The following is a 27,674-nucleotide window of genomic DNA, read 5'->3' as shown; positions in this document are numbered from 1 at the left end:
ATCATGTTTGTTTTAAAGTCCTTCTAAAGGCTGGAACTTAATGGTATTATGCTCCATTAATCATCATAATCAATTTCTGTTTAGACAACGGAAAGACTCACATTCAAAGTAAACAAAAACATTCGTTGAGTGTTTATTTGAATGAAATGGTCACTTAAGGGTTGAGTCATATGATTGATTAATAAACAAACGAATCTCTTCACACTCAAACTTCAGAAGGTTCAAATCAAACATTTTGATTTGTGTTCCACATATCTTTGGAAATGTCATACGACCATATCAACAAGTCAACATTCTAAGATTCCATGGCATGGATTTCTGAAAGTTGGTTAATTTAAGACACGTGGGTCTTGCTTGTTGAACATGACATAGAAATGGACTATTGTTAGAAGTTTCTAGACAATGAAGTTCATGGGCCAAAGATGGATTTTATGACTTACCTATTTCACAAGAATTTGAGAAAATATGGCTATATTTACTCAAAGTGAAATGTGTGAAATGCTTCAATGTAATTCAAAAAAGGGTATAAAATCAACTTGGCAAGAATCTTGGAACATCTAGGCTGGGTCAAGGTGATGTTTGCATGAGCCAAGAAAGATTATCTAGATTGTTTCTATGGCATTATAACAATCGAAGCTTCATAAGAATATGGTATGTCCAAATGGAGAAATCGGAATCCATTCGATTAACGATAATCACGACTATTTTCCTATATAGTTTCTAAATGATACTCTCAAGTGACTTTCACACTAAACAAAGTTGTCAAAGCTAAAGATAAGATGTCATAAGGATTGAACTTCGGTTCAGTACATCTTTTCAGTACATATATATCTAGGGTTGTCGAACCCAGTGGGAGTTAGTGTTTACATCAAACAAACTCAAGGATAGATATATGTTTCTTTATGAGCGACTCATAGAAACAAAAGGTATTGATTCTACCACAAATCTGAGAACATATGGTTGTTGCTTAAGATAATGTCTTTTAGGAAACCATCATATTTCCAAAAAGGCAAGTGGGAGAAAAATGACCTTGAATGGACTTCGAGTCAAGCAACAAACAAATGTAGGATACTTAGGAGTCTTTGGAAAAGCTCCGCATTTAGAAGCCTTTGGAAGAGATTCATGAAGACTTTAGAAGTGCTTCAAGAGAATCCTAATACTCAAAGGACTTGAGTAATGTCTTTATAGACACTAACGTTTGATGTTCAATACCTAGGTAAATCATATAAGCAATAGAATTCAACCAAGATAGATACATAGATATCTTGAGGAATGAAAACTATGAAGACTTTGGAAAGTGCTTCAAGAACATACGACTTACAGGTTAGCTACGACGAATTAAAAATTCCCAAGTATGGTTTGAGGCCATCAGAAACATAAGTATGGTTCGAGGCCATACAAAATGGTTTGAGGCCATTTCATCCAAAGTACCTTCATCTTGAAGAATCAAATCTATGATTTGGTTTATTTGCATAAAGGGTTCACTCCCATTGGTTGCAAACATGTTTTCTAAACATACAACGTTGATTTGCATAAAGGGTTTACTCCCATTGGTTGCAAACATGTTTTCAAAACATACAAAGATGATATTGTATACACATACAAACGAGAAGCTAGATTGGTGGTTAAAGATTGTAAACAACTTCACGGCATTGATAATGTTGAAATCTTTTGCACCAAGTCGGAATGCTTAAACTATTTTGGATAAATCTAGCAATCATTGCATATGGCAATATGGCAATTGGAAAATGAAACACCTTACTCAATTGGACTTGTAGAAAGGAATTGTGTACATCACACAATGTAAAAGTTTTGGATGCTAGATAAAAGAACAAGCTTAAGAAATCTATTCATAGATTAAAGCATGCAAGTGGGAATTGGACCATATTTGTCTAAAAGGCTATTGAGCAATCATGGCTTTATGAAAATATGGATCATCTTATAGATGAGGAGTTTAGTGGGAGCTAGGTCAAGTTTATTGGTTCTATATATGAGATACATATCTCTGTATTGAAAATGACATTCAAATTCTAAATGGTTAGATTTGAAATTATTTGTCAATATTAGAACCATGGCGAAACTTAGAACATAATGGGTTAAAGATCTATTGGATAGGATCTAAAGCGTTGTTTGGATTCTGTAAAAGTAATTACTAAATCAAACACAATGGAGAGACTCAAAAGAGACTCTCGACCCATATGAGTAAGTCTAAGTTATGAATGCTTTAACTAAGTATAAAGCTAGGCTGTTATCACTAGAGTTAAGCATGAAGGACCTTGAAGAGGTGCCTTCACCTTATATCACAAGGCAATGCCAAGATTTTAGCAAGATTCAGTGTCTCTTGAAACAGAATGAAGCTAAAAGTTACATGGATGGATTTTAAAATGCGAATGGTTTTTGCATTACAATCAATCATCACTACACCAAAATTACTAAATAACAGCACCTAATTAATAGCGTTTATTCAAAAACGCTATTGTTATTATCAAATAACGGCACTTTATTTTTAATTGCTGTTAAAAGAATTGTTATTAGTAATTTAACTATCCATTCACGAAAAAAAAGGAAAAAAGAGCACAATGGCTCCCCCAACCTCCTCCCAACTCCCACGACCTACATACTCTTTCCCTCCCACTACCTTTACTTCCAGTTACTCACCAGAGTCTTTTGAGGTTCACTCAAAGATTTCCAAATTAAACCAAACCCAAATTTCCCAGATCCAAGATTTACTACAGTCCGTCGAACATTTGACTTCAATCAGGGAGTCTATTGAGAGTTCCTTAAATCCAAATTTATAGGGTTTTCGTACTTTGGCTTCTTCTCCAGCGAATGTTTTATGGCAGCGACTTTTAATTCTTCTCAACCGAACATTTTTCTGGGAAGCTATTTGGAAGATATACTCAAGTTATTGCTGAATTATCAATTGTGAGTCTGTATTTTAGATTAGCAATTTAAATTTTCGTTTTTGTGTGAATTTGCGATTCTCAAATTGTGGCCATCGGTCGTTTTATATTGATCAACTTCTGCAAGTTGATACGAATTCTAACTATATGTGTGCTTAATTAAATGATTTTTAGTTTGGTGAATATATCTGCGTCATTTGAGGAATAATTAGATGATAACCTCACTCTCAACCTTTTGCCCTATTCGGATGATCAATGTCTAGGAATGTAAACCCTAGAAACTGAAATGAGATGAATGTTAAAGGATTTTATGTGGAGAAGTTAGTTTCTTGAGTATCACATGATTACACATGATCAACACACTCCAATTCCTCCAGTCATGTATTCATGTAAGAGCATTGGTTTGAAAGATCTCTTCTAAAATCAAAATGGGCAATCAAGTCTGCACCAACAGTGGCAAAAAATTTTAAACCATCAATATACTCAGATACAGAGGTGAAACATGGTTACATTTGGCTAGTTTGATCGATTTTTGTTATTGTTGTAGCATTGTTGTTGTTGTTGCAATTGTTTGTGTTCATTGTTCTTAGCTGTTGTGGAATGGTGTCGTTGTTGATGTTAACGTGCATTTGTGTAGTCACAACTCACACCTTCCTCTTGTTTCTATGCTACCCAATTCCCACTTTGGTATACAAATAAGTTGTGGTATCTCTGCCCAAAATCCTTTCTCTTTGATTTGAGTGACTGGAGGCTTAATCCTTTGCCTCATTTCTTGGGAAAAAAACTCAATTTATGATGATAACTCTCTATATAACTAAAATAGAAGCTCAGACTTTCCTAAATCATTAAATAATACTCACCTAATAGGAGTAACAATTAGGAGCTAGTTGATTGCTTCTGTTGTTGCTGCTATAACTTCAATCTAATTTAGAAAAAATCCTTTATCACTAATAGAGATTTTCACCTTAATTATGATACACTGATGTCCTACAACTCTACAAGGTCAAATTAAGTTAGAAAGTTGAACAGTATTTCATAATTTCACTTTTTGTTTGCTTTTATCTTAAAGCTAAGGTAATATATAATTATTTCCAATGCATACATTGCATATTAAGAAATATTTGTTACGCAGTCTAAAAATTTGGATAATATATAGTTCCCTACGCTTTTCAGATTCATTCTTGATGAGAGGTATGCACCTCATATTCAGATTGCTTCCTTAGCCCTGTACTACAATCTTTGGAACTTAGACCCGCGTTTACCTCGAAAGAACAAAATTACTACTAGGAGGGGAAAGACATGAATCTAATTAACACTGAAGTGGTTTACTGAATTATCCGACAGAACCGAGTATTTTGTACAGACCATCTAAGCAGCGGCCATCATGTGTAGACTCGTAGCTGCTCTTTTAATTCCCCACCAGATTAGTCTTCCCTAGTGATAAAAGGTATGTCTTGCAATTGATTTTAATTGTCATTACTTTTGGCAAAGTAACATCTATCATATTTGATAATAAGTCCAATTTGCCAAAAAGTCTGGTACAACAAATTACATAAAGAAGCAGGACTGATATTCATTAATTCAACTCTACAAAGGTGGGACACAATCAAGAAATTGATTTTTACGTGGCAGCAACGTAGCATTAAGCTTGGGTATGCGAGAGATAATCGTGGTAATTGGTCGTCATATATCGTGTATTATTATCAAGCGATCGTGATTTATCATGTCTGAACAAAAAATTACTGACTGATAAAATGTCAAAAACAAAAATATAATCACATGGATAAAGAGAGAAAAATAAAGCAATAAGATGATAGTGTTATGAGGTGACTTCCTGAAGTAGCTATCTATTTTATCTTTCATATCTATCCTGATGTTAATTACCTGTTGTGATTCTTTTCCAGATTCTAACCCTATGTAAAAACCTGCATGTCTTGAGGAAGCAAAACTAAGCATCTTTTGAAGTAAGTGGACTTTATTTATTCTTGATCCTTTTTTTTCTTCTTGATTTGTTTTGCTTTTAAATATAGTGATTATTTTTCAAGTCCAATAAACTTTTAAGAGTTGACGTAAGTTTGGAGAGAAAATGAGTGATATGAGTCTTTTATATACTTCGTATATTTTATAGGTTTATAGAGTTATTTTACTACTTTGAAGTGGAAAAAAAAGCAGAAGAAGATTAAAATTTGCGACCAAGTGTTTGCAGAAAGAGAGGTAAAAGCTTTATGTATTACTTGTAATTTTCTTTAATGAACGTTAATTAATTGACCTTGATTTTGTAGTGCTCCCAGCAGATATTATGACTTTGGATTCATAAAAGGACATCATCGGCCACAAATCCACAAGCATACAATCAAATATGGTCTAATAAATCATGAAAGGAGAACATCGACCACAAGTTCAAGAAGATGTATATTTCAAATAATGGTCTAAAATCAAGACTATAATCAATGAAGTTAGAAGTCAGTAGGAGTGTCAATGTTTTTCTTTTGTGTTTTATATGTAGTTTTTGTTCCAATCTACTAGAATGGATATTGTACATGGTTTAAAGATATGAGATGTTTATTTGATATTATTCAGAAATAAAATGACTTTGTTGTTTATATTAAACTATTGTTAATGGGTTTAAACTCTTGTATTAGAATAAGTATTTGAGCATATAAAAAGCTTACACATGCATGGATGAAAAAAAATCAGCAATTTAGAATTCCACTGCCCCTTCCCCTACATTGAGAATCTATAGCGCTTATATGTTGAATGCTGCTAAATGAGATAATATTAACAGTGCTTATTATAAGCGCTGTAATTTTTTTAACAGCGCCCATAATTAACAGCACTTTATAAGCGCTGTTGTTCATAAAAAAAAGCGCTATTAAAAGCTTGTTTTGGTGTAGTGCATGTATAATGTGATATATAATCGCCAAGATAACTCGTGAACATTGGATCGTGACGAGTTTATACCAATCTCTATTGATCTGGGTCAAAGATCATTGGAACAGTATCAAGAACATCCAATACATTTGGACATGTAGGATGAGCACTTGATAAGAGGAAGTGAAGATAACTAAAGTTTTGATGCTACATGCATTTGCCTAAGCAAAAGTTGAATCTTGTTGTTAGGCAAACCACAAACATACACGGGCAATTAGGCGTCGTGATTAAAAGGTGGTAACATAGGTTCTAAACCATATGTGATGCATGGGAAACTGAATCAATGATTAGTTTCCAAGTTCTCAGTTGAAAGATGTATCTCCCACATCTATGTGAACTGGTTGGAGTATTCCAAAAGGAAGCATCATTTGAAATTCTACATAATTGAAATGAATTCATTTATTGCCTAAGAAGCAATAAAAGGGAATTGTTTTTAGTGGGAGTTCTTCAATGAACTCAGGTTGATCACAAGTCTGCTACCTGGATGATTTTCTATTTTAGATATGATTATCATTCTAAACAGCAACGAAAGACTAGATCATTCTAGAAACATATTCAAAGATCTTTTCATCTTACATCGAAAGGCTTTCGATAGAAAAGATGCTAAGGATAGCAAAGTATGATAAACTAAACCTCTGCATTGAATGATACACAATATTTATATGCAGATATGGAATCAAGTTTGAGTTCCATGAATGTTTTAAGTATTGGGTGAAAGGCCTATATCTGTAAAACATTAAATGCTTGATTTTGGGTTAGAGGCCCACAAATTGGTAAGCATTTGGTTTAAACATTTATCATTTATGAAATTATATTTCATAGTTCATTTAATCTTGGTTTAGTATTAAATGATAAGTCCATGTGATTCAAATCATTCAAATGGGATGTCAAGATGGATTCTTCGACAAAGAAACACCCATAAGTGAACTTGAATATTGAAGTCACAAAGGATCCCTAATCCAGGTCATTGAAAGGTGGACGACCAATGACTAATAAAGATTAGATTGCAAGTAGATTACTTAGTTCTGTTTCTTGAACTAGAGTGACTGGATGTCAAAATCTTTTGCATAGATACTTATTGGATCTTGTATCTGATTGACCATGAGAACACTTTAAGAGATTAAAGTCATGTCATAGGTAATTCTCATTAATGGTGATTAGAAACCGTTCCTCAGAACATGAGCGATTATGTCTGCTCGTTTGAGAATTAGTTCGCTTTGATACTAGCTAAATGTTGCACCGTAAAAGGAGGCTATAAAAGCAGTTATTGGGCGTACTATGAATCAAAGTGAGTGTTCATAGATTGCAAGAATGGATTGTCCTTCTATCTTTGATAGGATATGGTGTTGTTGTGTAAAAAGGCCTCTCGGAGAGTTAGATACTGTAAAATGCATGGCCGTGCTCAGAATGGTTAGGCTTAACCTTCTGCAAAAGTTTGACAGTTGAACTCTGTAATCCGAGAAACACTTCTGGACCTAATAAGGATGGCTTAGATCTTACCTTATGTTCAATAAGTAACACTAAGTGACAAAGGAATGTGAATGCACATTTGTCTGAATGACAAGTGGGAGATTGAAGGAAATATGTCCTTCACCCAAGGTGCATTAAGTCTAATACCAAGGTTCAGATTAATTGCGAACAATTAATTCAGTGAGATCAAGTGATCGGAACAGCTAGCTGGAGCAATGCTTCCGATCAGTGAGTTCTAATGGATATTGAACTCACAACTTACTCTTGACGTACTGAACCTACAAGGTCACACCAATGACACGTAACAGATCACCGGATTAAATGAATCGGAAATTCATTTAATAGCTTTTTGGGAATTAGTTGGAAACGTATTATACGATACGACCTTTGTCGGAATCGTATATCGTATCGCGAATATTCGTAAGCTGGGCGACACGAATAAATCGTATCGTACGACGGTGATTCGTCGTATACGAAACGATAAATAATATATCGGAAATATATTAAATCGCGAATACGAAGGGCATCGGAGTTGCCGGCCCGTCGAGCCAAGCACGTAAGCGTGCAAGGCCCAACGAGCCAGCAAGCTCGCGAGCCAAGGCAAGCGAGGCAAGCCCATTGGGCGCGAGCACGCAACAGCAACGACGAGCGAGCAAGGCCCACGGCCTAGCTGCTCGGCGCGCGCGCTGTGGGCTTCGGCCTGCAGTGTGTCGCTGGGTACGCGGGCGTGTGTCCGTTTCTTGGCTCGCACGGCTTGCTAGCCGGCCTTGCTTCTTGCTTGGTCGGTTAGTAAGGTTAATGATATAACCTTACAACCTTGTTTCCAACACACACACAATTCATACACTCAAACCCTAGAGACACAGAGAACCCTAATTCTCTCTGTGCCTCCAAAGTGAGTTCTTCCCAAAAGAAAAGTATCTTGATCAATTGTCTAAGATACGATTATCAAGACGGATCTGATCGTGTCGGTGAACCAAGTAGAGGAACGACAAGTGGAGTTCTTTGTTCGTGTTCGTTGACAGATTATTGTGGAAAACACGCTTCGAATGTAAGTTTGCTTAATCTGTGCTTTATACATGTTTCCTGGCTTTGGGGATTGTTCCGCACATGTTATTATGTTTAACTGTATTCCCCTACAGTTTCTGATCGGAGTAATTGGATTCGGAATGTCACGGATCGTTCTGTAAACGGATTCGGATCTTAATCGGATCAATACTAACGGGTTGGGTCGGATTTGGAAATCAACTCGCAAGTTCTAAACATATCGGATTCTAAATGGTCGGACAAAACCATACGGTTCACTGAGTAGTAGGGTTGAAAATTGAAACCCCCACAAAGTAACCGATCCAATTTAATGTTGAATGAAATCTTGATTGGTTAGAGTTTCCATCGCGGACCAAGGTGACACTGGGACCAATTCCTGGTAGGTGTAAAAATACACTAATTGATATTCATATTAATTGTTTATGATTTACCCCTACTAAATAGGATTAATAAAATAAACTAACATTATTAAATAATTACTATGAAACTTAGGTATTAAATAATGACTATTATACTATGATCTACCAAAGTACCAAACCTACAAAATGGCCTATGCCAAACGATAATTAACTACGAAAAGTTTATAAACAAAATGTTTAGGATTTAGGGTTTCTATATTTGTTTGTTGTTTTTAGTATGGTCGTTGCACTATATATATATACTTTTCCGTTGGTATTTGGTACCTCATATGCACTAACATGAGTACCAAATGAGGCTGTTTGGAATTTACAAAGATAAGGTAGTGGGTGCGTTAACACTAAGTATATTTTTATTTTTACACTGAATTAGTTATTTTTGTTGTCGTCTTTTGTTGCAAAATTCGCCGTCGCGGCTTGTATTTCGTTGTTATTTTCAGTATGGTCGTTTACCCTCATTTATCTACTTTTCCGTTGTTAGTTACATGTGTGCGTTTGCTATTCTTATTATGGGTTGTTAAGTTAAGATCATTTTGTAATTCAGGCACACTTATTGTAACATAAAACACGCGAACAAAGTACATAACACAAACAAAAATGAAAAACAAAATCAAGTGTAAATAAATATGACTGTATTTTGACGGTTATATTATTTTATCAAATGGATAAGGTGGCAGTTATGTGACGGTTATCTCGAGCTCTCTATAAATAATAAGTATCGTTAGCTATTTTTCAAATTCCTTATTCTCTTCACAAAGCATATAATCACAAAATGGAAATTCCACCAAATGTATACCCCAAAGTATGTCCTAACCACCATTACCGATATGATTATACTGAACAACACAAAACTGCACGCAAAGCCGATCTCATACAACAGTTCGAGATCAACCTCTCAGAAAAGTATGGCGGTGCGGTGGTTGAACCAGACCAACAAGGACATGCACACTCCAGCAGCGTCGATATTGTTGCCGGAGACCCTAATATAATGGGTATAATATGGTCTAAGATGGACAAGACAACTAGGGAAAATTCAGTGTTCGCATGCAAGAAATGGGCCATGGAACTAATCATTGAATACTACCGCCCAGACTTTGATTGGAAATTCTCCGAAAGAGTTCGCGTTGTTAATTTTCGATACTATGAGATCCTTGAGTACAAAGAAACAAATGGCAATTACACACGCATTAAGTATAAGTGTGTTTGTGATCTGTGGACCGAAGCATCAACTGCGTTTAACCCTAGGGAAACGCGTACTGCGCTGCTTAATGTACCGAGTGACATTGATTTCAATAATTTCAATGCTCATGTGGACAATTCAAACTACAGTTGGAGAATTCAGTGTAGTGGCATGTAATGTCAATGCACTAGTGTTAACTGTGTGATTTTTTTCTTCCTCCGTATTTCCTTGTTTAATTTAAATACCGTAGTGTTAAGTGTGTGATTGTTTTCCTCCTACGTATTGCTTTGTTTAATTTAAATTCCCTAGTGTGAAGTGTGGTGTCATATAGTGGCATATGGTGTGCTTGTAATCCTCCTTACACATATGTTTGTGTAATGTAAATGCCTTTGTTATTCTCTTATTGATGTAATTTTCAAAGTGCGCAAAATTTGTGTCCTTAAACGTTGCGTCCATGACATTGTGATCGATCGTTGGGGCTGAAAAGTGTTCCAAAGTGCTCTAAAATCACGACAACATGCAAATAAAAAAACATGCAAATAAAAATCAACACGCTAGACGAAACGGTTTGGTATCACAGCACAACAAATACTGAACTTCCGTTAGCATAAATACGTCGTATACATCGTTGTATTTGATACCAAACGATACTATATTTCTCCTCACTGAAATCTGAAACACACACCACGGGTATACCAAACTCCCAACAGGATAATACCATTTAAACCCAATCGAATAATATAATTTGCTTATTGGGTTATTATTAACCTAATCATAAGTATAATGGGATTAATTTATTCAAAACAACCGTTCATGGTTCATATTGCTCACGCAATGGAAACCACCAACCAGGAAGGATATTGCAATGAATCCACCATTCATGGATTCATCTCACTCACTAGTAAACTCATCTATGAAACTACTTTACATATACACAAGTAAATAGTATTCGATTAGTGTTGTTATATCCTACTGGGTACAATTCTGATGTTGTTGAATCATAAATGAGTTTAGGGCAACTATATAACTTTTATGTAATGAATAAATGCATGTGTTTGTTTAAATATATATGTTGCTTTAAGTATTTTTTTTGCTTTTTATGGACCTTTTGATTATTTGGTATAGGCTACATAAGAAATTGGTACTCTCGTTGTGGTCTACGCCCCTTAAATCAAACATGATCAAATGTAGTTATTGTACGTTGACGGTTATTATGGTTCGGATAAGGACGATTTTAAGGTAACTGCACGATGTCGGTTATCCAAGGATCTGTCTATAAATAACCCCACTTACCACCATCAATACCCTAATGACCAACATCAAACTTTAATCAAAATTATCTTATTTCAAAAAACATAACGTTACCAGAATAACTACATCATCATGGAGTGGGCATATTGGGGAGATGAAGATCATACGTACCCAAAGGTGTGCCCCAATCACCATTTGCGCTATGATATTGTTGAACAACATAAGGTTGCGCGTAAACCTAGTCTGATTAAAATGTTTGATATCAAGGTTACTCGGAAGTTTGGCAATCCGGTCGTTGAACAGGAACAACCGGGACCAAACCGCGCAAGTGCAAGTAGCGTTGCGGGGGACGTTGACTTGATGGGTATAATATGGTCTAAGATGGATAAGACAACTAGGGCAAATTCTGTTTTCGCATGCAAGAAGTGGGGCATGGAACTTATCAAGGAATACTACCACCCCAACTATGACTGGGAATTTTCCCGTAGAGTTCGCGTTGCCAGCTTCCGTTATTACGAAATCTTGGAATACAAGGAGGCTGATGGTACGTTCACACCCATTAAGTACAAGTGTGTTTGTGATCTGTATGAGAAGGCATTCGGGTGGTACGGTAGGAGAGAGCGTGAAGATTTGCTTAATGTTCCAGCGGACATTGACTTCACCAATTTCGCCATGATGGACTCCGATGACTCAAACCTGAATTGGAGGATGACGTGTGCACAGATGTAATGCAATGAAATACGGTATTGGGATTGGGCTTGGTAGTTAATTAGTCGTTTGTTTGTTTCAGTTTGCGTGAAAATAATTGGTTGTTTTAAGATCTCCGGGGCTTACCCAAAAAGAGATTTTATTATTGTTTTACGTTTTCCCTTTAATCGCATCACAGTCTGGTTTTATCATATGTACATACAATGTTATTACTTGAATGTGTGGTTTAAGCAACTGTTTTATCTATTTGTGTTTGCGTAATATTCTAGTCTTAGTGCAACGTAATTGCATCAAACTGTCTTAGTACCAAACACTAGTGTTTGGTACATGTCTAATATAGTTTGGTACCCATTAAATGTTTGGTACTACTTGTTAAAGTAACAAGGTCAAACAAACCGCACAACTTTTCAAGTTGCAATATTAAAAACCATAATTGTACCAAACTTCATGTTTTGTACCACAACTTGTACCAAACACATATTATCGATTCTAATATGAACGTACCAAAGCATACCAAAATACTTACCAACTACAAATACTGCTAATACAATTCATTTACATGCCTGCAAGCATGGTATCCCATCTCCTAGGAATGTGAGTATCAAATTGGGACCAAAAACACTAAAATGTCTAATGAGAGACATTACCACCCTACTGTGAGGGGGTCGAAAAAGCGCGAGGCTAATGCGAGACCTTGTCCCTCGTGGGTGTGACGATTCTTTTTATTCAATCAAGTGTAATTGGATTTCCTGTGAGTATACACCCAATTGACTAGTAATATAGGAGTCGCCATTCAGTTTTTAATGACAATGAGAAAAACTGACAAAACCCGGTTATCGTGACATAAAGGGAGTGCAATTATGTTTGACCACGACGGCCGTAGGTTCCCTTGTGATCCCTGGTGTGGGGATCTCTCAATATACACCCGCAAGGTAGAGATTGAGGGTTCGGGGGACTGTAACTACCGAGAGGAGTACTTCGCTCGTCGATAACTCCAGAGGCAGGATATCCTTACTAGCTCAGCATAAATAATTGAAGGGACATGCGTTAACTATTAAACTAATCTGAATTCATTTTAGCAATATGCAACATATAACACTAATTCGATCATGATTATCTGATTTAAATAGCATTAAGGGACCTAGCATGATAATCCGATTTCCCAAAAATATTATATTTTTTAGGCGTGATAGAACAATCAGATTAGGTTAGTTTAACAGTTCACAAAAAGGGCGAGGAAAGCAGTTAAATCATCGAAAAGGGACACGTTACGACGCACCCTTGAGAGGTGCGTCATGGTTCTCAGAAAACTAACCACTTTGACTTTGCTATTTCTCCTTTTTATTTAACGAATCTCAATTATGGGACAGGATACGTTCTGTTCGATTTATGGATCGATTGCGACAGAAGGCGTGAACAGTTTCGCAGCGAGAGGCTTAGGCTAAGGGTTGGAGTCAATACTCAGAATATAATTGTGTGTTGTTGTGTGTCTTTCACGTCGAAACTAGGGGCCTATTTATAGGGAAGAGTTCGTGGAAAGATAGAATTGCAGAGTTCTAATCCATAAAGAATTAGGAAAAAACACGTCCCAGGTAATTTCGGCGCCCAGCTCTGGGCGTCAAAGATTTCGGCGCCCAGGGTTGGGCGTTGAAAATAGAGATCCATGTAATTTCAGCGCCCAGGCCTGGGCGCCGAAGATTTCAGCGCCCAGGCCTGGGCGCCGAAGATTTCGGCGCCCAGAGCCAGGCGTTGAAAATAGGGTCTGGGCAGTTTTGTTTTGTCAGATTCGGATTCCTAAAATCCGTAGAGTTTGAGATTAATTCGAGTCTTTTAGTGCGTATCAATTTTGTGACGGAATGCGTCTGGGCCCGTTACGAACTCTAGGCTCGTTAGGATTTTAATTAATACGTAACTCTTATTTCCGAATCCTATTAGGAATAGGATTCTCGCAGTTTTCTATCTCATTTAGGATTTATGTTGGAATGCAACACCTAATTCTGACAGGTTTCTATCTTTTATGATTTGCCACTTTTAGAAGCTACCTTTTACGGCAGTTACTATTTTTAGCTGGTTTCCATAAATAGCAGGTTTCGGGTGAAATGAATTGGGAAATCGAGATTCGTTTATTTTATAGGAGATGCGTTGTCAAGTGGAGTTTTTATGCTTTCATCATCGAACCTTTCCCTTGCGGGAACGGGGACAAAAGTAGGTGTCTACACCTACTACATATATATAGTTAGCGTGCGCATAACACGCGTTTCAAAAAATGGCCAGCTATGTATTCAAAGGTATTTCATAAAACGTGACAATGTTAACGGATAAAGCACGACCAACATCAACGAACTGGGAAATGGGTTGCAACAATCTGAGGAAACAGCGGGCGGCATGAGTTGAAATCTGAATTCAAGTGAGATAAAAAGAGTGCCTTCCGAGCTACATTGATGTCCCCCTGTACCCAAACACATTTGAGAAGACAACTTTAAATTTATAATCTAGGGTATACCACTTAATTTTACAATGAAAGTAGTGGACTTACCACTTGCATCGTCGTTGTAAATGCTCTTGCACTTTCCCGGATAGCCATAAGCATTACTATTCCACAAGCATGACTACAAAGCCACACAGGACATATTAGTAACACATAAGGTGGTTAGGAGGAATCAATTGGTTAATCGAAGAATAAAAGGGAACAAAAACAATACTTGTCGTTGTAATCATGGAAGCTAATGGAATCCAAGGGCCAAGTATGCATTTGCTTCTGCTTCCAAACAACAGATGCATTGTACAGTGTGTCCCTCCCATGTAGAACGTACTCCACTGCTAGTATCTGGAATGAGTAGACCATATTATGTTAGTACAATAAAATGATTTAAAACAAAATTCTTAAACGCCCACCAAATCAGGTTAAGTAAAAACTACATATCACATGATCAGATACCAATTTTTTTACATCCCCAGAATGCTCGGAAGCAGGATTAGTAAACATGTTGTCAATGAACCATATCTTCGGGTCTTTTAGTGCAAAAGCAACACACCACCAATGTCCGTTGTCCACAACTGCAACATAGACCTGGACATGTGAATTACAAATTCTTACAAATCTCATACCTGTGTGTCGCGGACAATTAATACACCAAAAGTTGTAAAAACCAAATGTACAAGGACGTCGCACATAAAAGACACATCCCGAACTGACCAAAAAGGGCGCAGTTATTCAACATATATGGCATGTAGGAAGTAATTTCCAAATCGTTGAAGTACAGCCTCATCACTGAGTCATGATGAGTCCACGAATAGTCACACACATGTTGTTGGAATATATTATCATTACTATTATGTGCGGAATGATTAAAATGGGGTAATCGGAATTCTTAAAATGGAGTAAACGGACTACTTAAACTTACCACAGAAATATCAGCTGACACAATCTTTTGGAGAGGAGTGGACCACTTCTTCAGCAGACCAGCATATGTTTCCCTCGTCTTTAATTTTTGATACTGTAAAGCACAACAACCAATTAATAAACATACTAGTAAACTCATTTTATTGATTTCATTGATGCTGCATATGACAAAAACATACTGCAAATGAGGAGTCCAGCATGATTCTGCGAGAATTCTTTGGGTATTCCCGAGCCCATTCCCTGTTGTATATGTTTGCAACGGCACGGACGTACTGGGAATGCACATACTCCCTAGGACGCACAACTGAGTAGCACATCTTCCGATTTGCATCATTACCGTCGCACTCGATCAGCATGGCCCCCCTGCAAATCAAATATACAGATACAAATGATTATCATATCAAAACACAAACAAGGAATGTTAGTATTACAAATTTAACAGTTGTAGAACGTACTCCTCTGTCCCTTTAGGATTGTATGACTCCACATAAGTTACTACGGCACTATCAAGTGTTGTCATTCTCACTCGCTTCTGCCCACTGTGTGCTTTTGGATTTGTTCTCGGTATCCTGAGGATCAATTTCTTCCGTGGTCGTTCTTGATCATCAGGTTGGAGATTCTCTTGAGAATTTTCTGCTGTGGAGTTCTCATCAGTGGTCTTCCCTTCAGTGGGGTTCCCTTGAGTGGTGTTCTCTTGAGTGTTCTTATCTTCAGAGGAGGAGTTCTCTTGAGCGGTGTTCTCCGTGGCCGGTGCTGCAACCGTTCCTTGCACAGGACCAGTAGCCGGTCCATCATCATCATCATCCCTCTTATTCGCCCCTCCATCCTTCTTAGTCACGCCACCATCATCCTCTACCGGATCTTTCACTGATGTCTTCATCATCCTCGTCGTCTTTGGTGTGACCTCTACCCATTTGTCCCACCTTCTCCGATGACATTCCATCTGTAGGTGGCCCATCACCATCTTGAACCTGTCCCTGCTGCTGTGTCTGGTCGACCGGCTGCTCCAAAGGCTGTTCAGCATGTGGTTGTGGCTAGCCTGTGCTTGTTTCTGGCTCAAGTGCTACACCACCAACATCATCAGTGTGGACCAAAGGAATATCACCATGGCTGACCTTGTCTAGGGGATTCATAACTGGCACACTTCCATGAGGGGCCAGAGTAGAAGTGGGATCGATATTATTATGTACAAATACTCGTCCCCATGAGACGGCTCCAACTCCACATCGGAATCTACATCGACACGCAACTCTGTAAGCACCTTATTGACAGACTTGTCCACCGGCGTAGCCACACCATCAACATCTATCGTCAAATGATTGCTAGCATGGTACGACCTCATTCCTCTTTCAATCACCCCTCCCCCACGGGAAACGCCCGGGAGATCTTGTAATAATGGTGCAAGCTGCCCCATAACTTAAATACAAACACAAACCCAATTCATAAACAAACACAACTCACTTCCAACATTTATTTTTCAAATTTGATTATTACTACTAATGACCTTGGTGAGTACTATTTTTTACTATTTAAACATATATGCCTATTTATCACTAACATCAACATAAACTAGTGGAAAAGGTACCAAACTACCAAAATTTGATAATTATTCCACTACTGAGAGTACCAATCAACATCAATCCCATTCATATGGTACTACTAATGACCTTGGTTAGTACTATTTTTAACACATTTATGGCTATTTATCACTAACATCAACATAAACTAGTGGAAAAGGTTTAACTTCCCATACCATCTCTGTGACCTCCTCAACTAGGGTGCGTCTCCAATCTGAAGAACTCATTTGTGTTACCATCGCAGCAACCTTTACTGCGAGAGACCGTCTCCCCTCCCTACCGTAAAGGGGATGAGGATCCCCATACACAACATCAACAGTCTGGAAATATCAGAAAGATATACATTTCAGTCAGATTAGATAATACACACAATTGAATATGTCAAATACGACCCACTAACATACAATTACCCACCGTAAGCCTTCCATAATCTTCACTCACTTTCCTATCATGATTTTTGGCCTCATCCACTTCCTCCTGGGTCCAGACTTTGATCCTGGGGAACTCATCCCATCTCATAGGAAGCCTACATAAATGGTCTAGGTAGAAAATCTGTACAACAAACCCACATTCACGTAAGGCTTCACTCTAATATACGACACGATACTTAAACCACAACAATAACACTATTAACCTTTTATATAATTTAAGATAAAAAATATTTCGGTAAGATAGACGCACCAGCAAAAACAACACACAACCACCAGTCCCAGCCGCATACCCCTGATGGTCTATCTTCCGCTGACAGGCGTTTGCGTAGTCTAACAGCCATGTGTGACAAAACTCACACCAATTGTACAGTGATGCATTCTTCGCCACGCAAACTGCACCTAGCAAATTTGTCGACATATTGCCCCCATCGGTAGAAGGACATAAAATCTGCCCCAGCAACACAATCATGAAGTTCTCCATGAACGCGACCCTGTCATGCTGATTAGCCAGGGGCTTTATCTTTCCTTCACTGTCAACCGGCCCTTGCAAACCCTTTATAGATTTTGCTATGATTATTGTGCTCTTTGCGGTTGATGTATTTTTTTCACCATACTTGAGGGTCATCGCTGTAACGGTGCCTGCAGGAAGATCAGACTCCTTCCCTGGCACCGGAAGGCCGCTGTTCTGGAATCCAAATATATATTCCCAATGGGAAGCAGTTATCGGCAACATATGACCGTCCCCTCCAACAAGGTAACTGTTACCCTCATCCAACCGGGACATCAACCAGTAGCACAACTGCCTAGGTAGCTTGGATATTTTCAAATCCAACATCCCCCCGAACCCCATTTTCCATAAGCAACTTCTCCTTGACTCATCAAAACCAACTATTATCTTTGAAAATGCACCCGTACGACAGATAACGCTTGGTTGCTACACATAATCAGTTAACTAAAAAATTTAGAATGACAACTTACAAAACATTATCAAAATAAACAATTAATCTTTAATAGGATCAATACTACCTTCCGGCCACAATTAGCCCGCTAAGTAGCCACTACCACGCCGTGCAACTTCGCATACTCACCCCTAGACATAGGATGTTGGGGAATTGGTACCTAAATATGATAAAAACATTAGCAACAACTACATACAAAAAACATTATTATACCATAATAAGCATGAATACATTTCAACAGAATATATCCTACCTGCACAAACATCCTCCTGTTATTTCCTCTGATTGCCTTCTGTTTAGCAGGGGACTTTCCTTTTGCTACCCCTTTTTCATCAAACTTCCTACCCTTCTGCTTCATCGCAGGAAGTACCGTCTTCTTCACAGGTCTCCTTCCCTCTTCCACATCATCATACTCCTCTCTACACCTCTTCCGCATCATCTGCAAATGTGCCTTCTTCTTCAAAGCTTTGAGCCCCACCTCCTTCAAATTCTTCACTCTTTTCTGAACGCGAACAACAACATCCTCTTCTTCATCTTCATCCCCATCCATATATTCCCCGTCTTCTTCTTCCTCCTCTACTTCATCATATGAACTAAGCCTGCTGCTTTTAGCAGAATTCTTTTTCTTTGGCGCACGTTTCACCTTTCTCTGGCCGAATTCATCCTCGAATTCACCGTCCTCATCTAACTCATCGTCAAATTCTTCCTCTTCTACATCTTCATATTCATCCCCTTCAAATACAGATTCGTCACTGTCATCCCTAGACACCGATCGCTCTTCATCATCTTTTTCCATTTCTTCGTCGACTACAGGTTCTTTGCCCTTCTGCGGCTTACTATTCCGAGCTATTTCGACACGTTTTTCCTTAACAACATTATTGAAAGAGATATCTTGTTAATAAACATAGAATCCATATTGAGCAGACACTTATAACGATAAACATAAAATGAATTTTCAGCACACCATAAATACGATAAACTCATAGATTGAGCAGACACTCACCCTAGGTTTGCTGCTTCCAGTTTGTCCCTTTTTGATAACCATCCTACAAATACAATTGTTCCAATCAATATACCATACCTTTGAGATAACAGTACCTAAATTTTTTTTTTCCCGTTTGGTACCAAATTAAATACCAAATCAAATATCTTTGAGATATAGGTACCAAATAGATTATATTTTCGATTTGGTACCAGATCAAGTACCAAATGACACTCAAACCTACACTAACTTTTAAAACCATGTACCATCAGACAAATTAAATTTTACCCAGGCACCTTCATATCAGTTTGAAGTTCATAGTAACCATTTTAAACAACAAGTGATTCTGAATTACCTATCCAATACAAGAAATAATTTGACTTAACCTATCGAAAACGAAAGATTATCAAAATACTTAAATCAATTAACATCAACTTGGAATAATATTCAACAACGAAAATCAAGTGCATGATACATAAACATCACAGTATTCAATTCGTAAAACACCCACAAATAAACCCCAAAATTTACTGCTTAAATTACCATAACAAGAGCAACTTCGATTAATTACAACATATATGAAATATTTTTACTATCAAATCGTCATCACCATAATTGTGTACCATAAAAAATTTAACCTAATTGTGAAACTTAATTCCGAAACCCTAAAATTCAAAACAGCCCTACATTATTGTGAAAAACATAAAATTTTACCAAAACAACAACTACCTTCAATTAATTACAAAATAAATGAACTTTACCTGGAAATTGATTAATCAGTTCCTTAGTTAACAAGAACCACCAATTATAATTGCCCTGCCAAACACCCTTAATGACCCGTAAGAATTGGAAAACGGTAACGAACTGGCTAAGCGTCGAAGGCGAGACTGGGAATTTGGGCGGTTCTTGCCGGAGTTTTTGGAGGGAGAACTATTGAGCGGGAGAGCACGAAGTGAAGAAGACGAAAGATCTGTATTTCGGAGAGAGACTGTAAAAATGAATACCACCTAATTTTTTACAATACATTAAATTAATAATCAGTAAATTCAAAACAAAAAAAAAAATTTAAAATTAAAATTAAAATTTGAATTTCAAAATTTGGACCAGATTTTTAGAGAGAAAAGTTGGAAATATGATTGTAAATGATGGTGGGCCACCCACATTTACTCCACTTAAATGTACCTCCAAGTCCCTGGTATGATATATCAAATAGTGTTTTAGAAGCTCTCCCGTGCTTTATTATGATATTTTAATTTCTGCCCTCTTTTACCAAGAAAATAAAAAATAAAAATGAAACAATTTCTTTAGCGATCCATTTTTAAGCAAAAAATAGATAAAGTTGAATAGAAAAGGAGGCCAACTTTTCTTTCATAGTGTACATAAATTGCCTATCCAAATCTAATAAACCGGTGTCTACGCGTTTAAGTACTGCCAGAACAAAGATTAAACAAAAAGCCTAAAACCCGACCCCACAACAGACAAATCCTCCCCAAAATCTCGCCATATAAATCAGAAAACCTTTCTTGACCTGGTAAAACCTCGTCCCACCACAACTCAACCTCAATTTCTCTTCACATTTTGCAAATTTCAATGCATTTCTTGCATTTTTTCATACCCATTTACCCATTTTTTGATACTCAATTACCCGTTTAGAGAACCATTATTATCGCATTTATGAGTTAGGTCTTTTCTACCAGTTTGACTGCATTTGGTTGATTTTCAAGAGTGTTGTTTTGGTAAAGCTACTTGCTCATCTTTACTTGATCTCGTCTTTTATATTTGACAAATTCCAAATTTCTGGTATTATTATTAATTAGAAGAGGAGTTTCTATTTATAAGGTAAAATTCAAGTTGTGGGTATTAATTGGCTTAAAGGTTTGATCTTTTTTGATTTTGTACTAATTTTGCATATGGGGATTTGAGCCATTGTTTTGTTTAAGCAAATTGAAGCTTCTGTAATTCACATTTAGTTGAAATTGGGGTGTAATTTTGCTTTCAATTTAGATCAATTAAGTTTAGTTGATTTGAGTTGGATTTGAAGGGTTTGACTTTGTGGGTTGATTGGATTTGTGATCTGATCTTAGATTGTAATTTATTTGATTAGGAGTTTGATAGCATTGGATCTTGATGTTAAGGATAGAGGGTGTAATAAAAATAAGTTGATTTTGGGGGGGGGGGGGGAATAGATGGGAAATACTTGTGTTGGACCTTCAATATCTAGGGATGGGTTTTTGCAAACAGTTTCAGCTGTAGTATGGCGAAGCAGGTCGCCGGATGATGCAGCTTCTATTTCAAATGGAGGAAGCCAGCATGAACCACCTTCACCATCTCCTGCACCTAATGAAAGTGAAGCGCCTTTGTCAACCCAAAGTGAACCCCCTAAGCAGATCACAATGCCAAAGCCAGAAACTGAGCAAACCCCAGTGTCGAAACCGGAAGTTGAACCAATGGTAATACCGAAAGCAGAAGCTGAACCAGTAGAGCAAGCTAAACCTAAGAAACCCATTCAGTTTAAAAGAGCACCAAGTGCAGGGCTACGAGTGGAATCTGTCTTGCTAAAGAAGACAGGGAATATTAAGGAGTTTTACAGTTTGGGCAGGAAATTAGGACAAGGACAATTTGGGACTACATTCATGTGTATAGAGAAGGCTAGTGCGAAGGAGTTCGCCTGTAAATCAATAGCGAAAAGGAAGCTTCTGACTGATGAGGATGTGGAGGATGTGAGGAGGGAGATTCAGATAATGCACCATCTTGCAGGACATCCTAATGTAATTGCAATCAAAGGGGCTTATGAGGATGCTGTTGCAGTTCATCTTGTGATGGAAATCTGCAAAGGTGGTGAACTTTTTGATAGGATCATTCAGCGCGGGCACTATACAGAAAGACAAGCAGCTGAGCTTACGCGTACTATAGTTGGTGTTGTGGAAACTTGCCACTCTTTGGGGGTCATGCATCGTGATCTGAAACCAGAGAACTTCCTCTTTGTGAGTCAGGATGAGGATTCACCCCTTAAAACAATTGATTTTGGACTATCAATATTTTTCAAGCCAGGTATATAAGTATATTCCCTTCTCTCTATTTCACATCTTAAACTACACTGTTGCAGTGAAAATATTTCAGTTGTTATCTCTGTATTCCATGTTTGCTGTTGTGCTGCATAACTTTTTGTTTATTATCCCCTGTGTTATTAATGACTTGTCTTCCTTTTCATACCGTTTATGTATTCTTGCAGTGTGTAATATGTTTTAAAATAATGAGCTACTTGATGCGCTCATGCAATCACGTGTCTGCTAAAACCGTGTTGAGGTTCATGCAAACTTTTGTAAAACTGATCCTTCTCTTCATGATTGCGTCCGAGTAGGCTGCTTCAGTGACTGAGACACTGGACGATTGCAGCTGGTCCTTTTATCAGGTGGTCCATCTCAATGGTTTTTATCTAGGGCCTCATATTCTTGCTAAACCATTAATTGTGGGACATGTTAGCACATTGTGTCTTAGTTTTCAAACGGTGATATACCACGAGTTATGTGTTTTATTCTTGCTTTAGCATTTATCTGATTCTGTTCCAATGGTGAGTAGGCAACGTCTGTGCCATGATAACCATTTTGCAACTTAGCAGGTTAAAGGCAATCGATTTTGAAGCTAGCTGTTTCTAATAGGCGCATATTGTTGAAGAATGGATCTCTCTCACCATTTCATAATACCAAAACACTTCTTCCTACACATGCTTGTCTTTTTGCAAATACCAGTCACCATTTCTCCATTGTGTCAGTCAATTTACCTTCTTTAGCCCTTAATATTTGCAAATACCAGCTATCTTCAAATAATTGACAATTAATTTTCTATTGGAATTACATGCCATTGATATTTAACCATCCTTTTTTTTTGTTATTCATGATCGGGACCAAAATCAGATTTTATTCTTGTGGGGATAAGCTTGCATCTATTTCGCCCAACATAGTTGACTGCATGCCTCACATTTTCCTTTATAGATTATTCTTGATACGCCTCTTGCTTGTTGTTTCCTATTTCTTTGAATCTGTCAAGTTTTCATGATTTATTTTATCCAGGTGAGAAGTTTACTGATGTGGTTGGGAGCCCTTACTATGTTGCCCCAGAAGTACTACGGAAACGTTATGGTCAAGAAGCAGATGTTTGGAGTGCAGGAGTCATAATCTACATCCTACTAAGTGGTGTACCTCCTTTCTGGGGAGGTACGAATTTTAATCTTATCCTGATCTGAAGTTATTTTTGAGTATAGTAGTTATCCTGATCCAAATTAATCATTACCATTTTTGAACTAAATGTGCAGAAACCGAACAAGGGATATTTGAACAAGTCCTGCATGGAGATCTTGACTTCACTTCAGATCCTTGGCCCAGTATCTCAGAAGAGGCAAAAGATCTTGTGAGAGGCATGCTTGTTCGTGATCCTAAAAAGCGACTGACTGCGCATGAGGTTCTATGTGAGTTGTTCCAAATGTTGCATATTTCAATGTTTAAACTAGTTTGTATTCAGGTCTCAAACTGATTTTGTATCTTCGATGTGGAGTAGACACGATAGGTTTCATGCTAGAGCAACTGGTTTTATATTCTAACAGTCTAACATAGGATCATTGAGCTATATATTGGTCCCGTTTTTCCTGCATTAATGGGGTTGAAAACCCACACCGTGCATACTTTAGTTCTAATATGGAATATATGCTACAAAATATACCCGAAGGCTGCATGCCCTGATGCATAGCATGGAACAAAAGAGATGGATATTCCTTTTTATTCATTACCTAGGCAGCTAATCTTTGGTTGTCTGACTCCTAGCCTATGTTTAATTGCAATTAGCATACATGTGGCAACATGACATGGCAAAATTTAGATTGGGGTGCCAATTTTTGCAAGAGATTAATCTTGGACATGGCTACACAATCAAGAGGGAAATCGGGGAAGATGAAAAGAAAGACATGACAGAAAATGCATGTTTATGTCTGAAAGGCTCAAACATTCTTTATGAACCTGCATTTTATAAACATAATATCCTTGTTGTAGGCATGTCCACATTGAAAGATGCTAATGTGTAACTCTCTCTCTCTCCCTATCACATTTGAGGTGGTTTATAAAATGAAAAGGCTAGGAAGGATAGATCCATCAACTTTGTGTTTCAGACTTTCGGATTTGTTATTTGTATGTTTTAATATCATTAGTTTTGAACTACAAGTTCATGTCTATTTAAGAACTTTAGCTACATTATTTCTAGACTTTAGGTTAATTTTAATCAGGTGAATTTGTGGTTGTAATTTGAGATTGTCATGTAATTAAGAAATAGTGAAGCTAAATAATACTAAGAATAAATGTCCAATTCACAAAGGATGCAATTAGCCTTTTTCAAGTCGCATTCTTAGTTAAAAATGCAGACACAAACCTATATTTTACATCCTTACCCTAGTCCACGTAAGTAGTAACGTATCTTATAAGTTCTCCGTTTTTCCACAACACCTCCATGTTTCGATCTTTATCTGCAGGCTGTAGCTCATTCCAAAAGTGGATCTGTGGATAGAACTGTCCCTGACGTCCCTCATTTCGTCAAGTGTCCATACGGTCTTGAGACGTCAAATAATTTTTATCTTTTTCTTGCTAATATGTGACACAAATTCCTTGCAGGCCATCCTTGGGTGCAGGTTGATGGTGTTGCACCTGACAAACCTCTTGATTCTGCTGTTTTGAGTCGTCTGAAGCAGTTCAGGGCCATGAATAAACTCAAGAAAATGGCTCTAAGAGTAAGTTCACTGATATTAGAAAACAATTTATATCAAGATGAGAAATATGCAGTTTAGATGTTGTTCATTTCAAAAGTAAAGGGTTTTTTTAAGCTAAACAAAATGCACAACTAATTTTTCATTTAATGCTAAAACATGAGTTCATACTATTTATGTTGTATATTGCAGGTGATTGCAGATTGCCTATCTGAAGAAGAAATTGCCGGCCTCAAAGAGATGTTCAAAATGATAGACACAGACAATAGTGGCCAAATTACTTACGAAGAACTCAAGGTCGGTCTTGAGAAGGCTGGTGCAAATCTCAAGGAGTCTGAAATTTATGATCTTATGCAAGCGGTAAGTATCAATTCGATAAATATGAACATCTTTGAGCTTGATGAAGGATGTATCCTTTTAGTAGTAACCTATGGGGAAACAGATATACCTGGCTGTCTCATGTATCCTTTATTTTTTTGCTATCATATGGCTGCATCTAGTTGCGATTTGAGTGAGTCTTTGCCAGCATATTAGGACTGTTGCTTCTGCTTCATTCCCACAACTATTCACAAACAGCAATTGTGTTGAATAGCCTTATTAACGAACTCAAAGTAGGATTGTCCTTTATCTACCTGCTTGAAAACTACCGCAAAGAGCTTTCTTGTATAATGATATATGTTATTTTTTCATATTATTTCTGTCTATGATTAAAAAGTTAACTAGATTTTTGCTAAAGGGACTCAGAAGAGTGAAACTCACAGAGACCTCGTGCTGTGTGTACTTTTCTCCTGTTAGAACTTATAAGATACAAGTATATGTTTAAGGACAGCGTGGCATTGACATAGTTATAATTTGTTTGGATAACAATTTTGGAGGGAAGGGGAGAGAAAGGGTAGGGAAGATTTTCCTTCCACACATGTTAAACTTAGAAAGAATTTCGTTCAATCCCTCGATTCCCTCCTGTCTTCTCTCCCCTTCTCCTTTCCGAATCCCCTATACAAACAAACTGCTATTGTGTATCTACCCTGAGTGATGTGAGATGTGGTGACTGGTGATTTATTCGATTTGCTTCTTGGAAGAGCGTAATTATCAAATAAGGAGTATGCTTTGTGTGTACTTATCACATAAGGAGTATGTGGGTGATGCAACATCATAAAATGAGGATAGCCTGCTCTTGTAGGGTGTTCTCAGCGGCAAGTCAGAAACCTAAGGTGCACTTTGTTGGGAACATACTGCTTTTGGGATAGTTTGCAAACTCTATTTAAAGTATGACAAGTATCCCAACTTGAATCCTGGCAATCCACCACTCACCATATATTATTATTAAATTTTATTGAAAGATGCATTTTCTTTTTTAGTTCTACATGGACCAAAAGTAAAAGTAAAACCACAGGATCAGCTTGTTTGTGTTCATTGCTCTTTGCATCTAGGCTTCATGTGCCTGACATCTAAGTTTGATAATACAGCTTATTATCTGCCTCCGAGAACGGAATTGTGTTGCTTATGATTTTTGATACAGTGCTGGTATAGGCAAAGTGAAAGACCTTTATGATTATTAAAATTTTATTTTGTCTGAATTTGTGCCTTTGTGGGTCACTGTTATGACTTTTGATGTTATTTCTAATGTGGTTTATTTGGTTTCCTTTTAATCTTATATTGCAGGCTGATGTTGATAACAGTGGAACAATTGATTATGGAGAGTTCATAGCCGCAACATTACATCTGAACAAAATAGAAAAACATGATAATTTATTTGCGGCATTTAATTACTTTGACAAGGATGGAAGTGGTTACATTACTGCAGACGAGCTTCAGCAAGCCTGCGAGGAGTTTGGAATGCAAGATGCACGGTTGGAAGAAATGATAAGAGAAGCTGATCAAGACAATGTAAGTAATTTGATATTCACAATTACAACGGCTATACAGAAACCTGAAAAAGCAAACGTCTTAGGATATATAAAGATTTGATAATTGGAGCATACACTTAGGTGTGGGCCTTAAAATGAAAACATAAAGAGTTAGAAGAAAATTGTAGGTTCAGAGACCTGTTGTAGGTGTACCATAACGTGACCCTGACGTCTGAAAGTGCAGAGCTTAGTTTATGAGCTTTGATATGATATGTGACCCTGTGAGTGGGTTGCTCATTCATTGAGATGTCCATGTATTAGGTCAAAGACTGCATTATTATATGACAGGAAAGTGGTCGGTCAGAGTGACTGTACTGATGATTAAACTTGCAGGATGGACGTATCGACTACAATGAGTTTGTTGCGATGATGCAAAGCGGGAATCCAAGAGCTGGTCCAGGTAAGAAAGGGCAAGGCCAAGACAACAATTTCAACTTTGGATTGAGAGAAGCACTAAAGATTTAGGCTGCATTTTTGTTGTTATAATTTACAGTAAATGGTAAAACTTGTTTATCCATGGTTTAAGTAATGTTAAAAAAATGAGGTTGTATAGCGGAGCATGTTCTGAAATCATGGCTCTTAGTGTAAGCAGCAGCATATGTAATTCCAAAATTTTGATGGAACAAAGGGGAAAAGTCAAAAATATCTAGTGTTTCTTTATCATGTCTATTATTCTCTATTCTCTACTCTCTACTCTCTACTCTCTAGATTGGATTAAATGTAATCATAAATATAAGTGTCATCAACTGAGTTCCTCTCAAGA

General features: G+C 37.3%; 2 protein-coding genes across 2 annotated transcripts; one reads left to right on the top strand and one right to left on the bottom strand.

Annotated features, from left to right (window-relative positions):
- Positions 1–18,346: 18,346 nt before the first annotated feature.
- Positions 18,347–19,103, bottom strand: LOC130472498 (uncharacterized). Its single transcript, XM_056843687.1, has 2 exons — positions 18,530–19,103; positions 18,347–18,436 (listed from the first exon to the last, which is right to left on the bottom strand). Exons 1-2 carry the CDS (start codon positions 19,070–19,072, stop codon positions 18,365–18,367), a joined length of 615 nt encoding a protein of 204 aa, XP_056699665.1. The 5' UTR covers positions 19,073–19,103; the 3' UTR covers positions 18,347–18,364.
- Positions 19,104–20,687: 1,584 nt separating this feature from the next.
- LOC110784538 (calcium-dependent protein kinase 1) lies at positions 20,688–27,574 on the top strand. Its single transcript, XM_021988997.2, has 7 exons — positions 20,688–22,309; positions 23,329–23,472; positions 23,571–23,723; positions 24,913–25,028; positions 25,197–25,364; positions 26,667–26,891; positions 27,245–27,574. Exons 1-7 carry the CDS (start codon positions 21,445–21,447, stop codon positions 27,374–27,376), a joined length of 1,803 nt encoding a protein of 600 aa, XP_021844689.1. The 5' UTR covers positions 20,688–21,444; the 3' UTR covers positions 27,377–27,574.
- The last annotated feature ends 100 nt before the right edge of the window (positions 27,575–27,674 follow it).

The sequence above is a fragment of the Spinacia oleracea genome, chromosome 4 (genome assembly GCF_020520425.1).
Source record: "Spinacia oleracea cultivar Varoflay chromosome 4, BTI_SOV_V1, whole genome shotgun sequence".
Taxonomy (NCBI): Eukaryota; Viridiplantae; Streptophyta; class Magnoliopsida; order Caryophyllales; family Amaranthaceae; genus Spinacia; species Spinacia oleracea.
The sequence above is the reverse complement of the archived record's forward strand: the minus strand, read 5'-3'. Positions and strand labels throughout refer to the sequence as shown.

Excerpts from the sequence above, each read along its gene's own strand:
- LOC110784538 (XM_021988997.2), top strand. The coding sequence starts at position 21,445 with ATGGGAAATACTTGTGTTGGACCTTCAATATCTAGGGATGGGTTTTTG. Across the intron at positions 23,724-24,912 it reads GACTGCGCATGAGGTTCTAT|GCCATCCTTGGGTGCAGGTT; the intron begins GTGAGTTGTTCC and ends AATTCCTTGCAG. Across the intron at positions 25,365-26,666 it reads TTTATGATCTTATGCAAGCG|GCTGATGTTGATAACAGTGG; the intron begins GTAAGTATCAAT and ends CTTATATTGCAG.
- LOC130472498 (XM_056843687.1), bottom strand. The coding sequence starts at position 19,072 with ATGGAAAAAGATGATGAAGAGCGATCGGTGTCTAGGGATGACAGTGAC. Across the intron at positions 18,437-18,529 it reads ACAGGAGGATGTTTGTGCAG|GTACCAATTCCCCAACATCC; the intron begins GTAGGATATATT and ends TATCATATTTAG.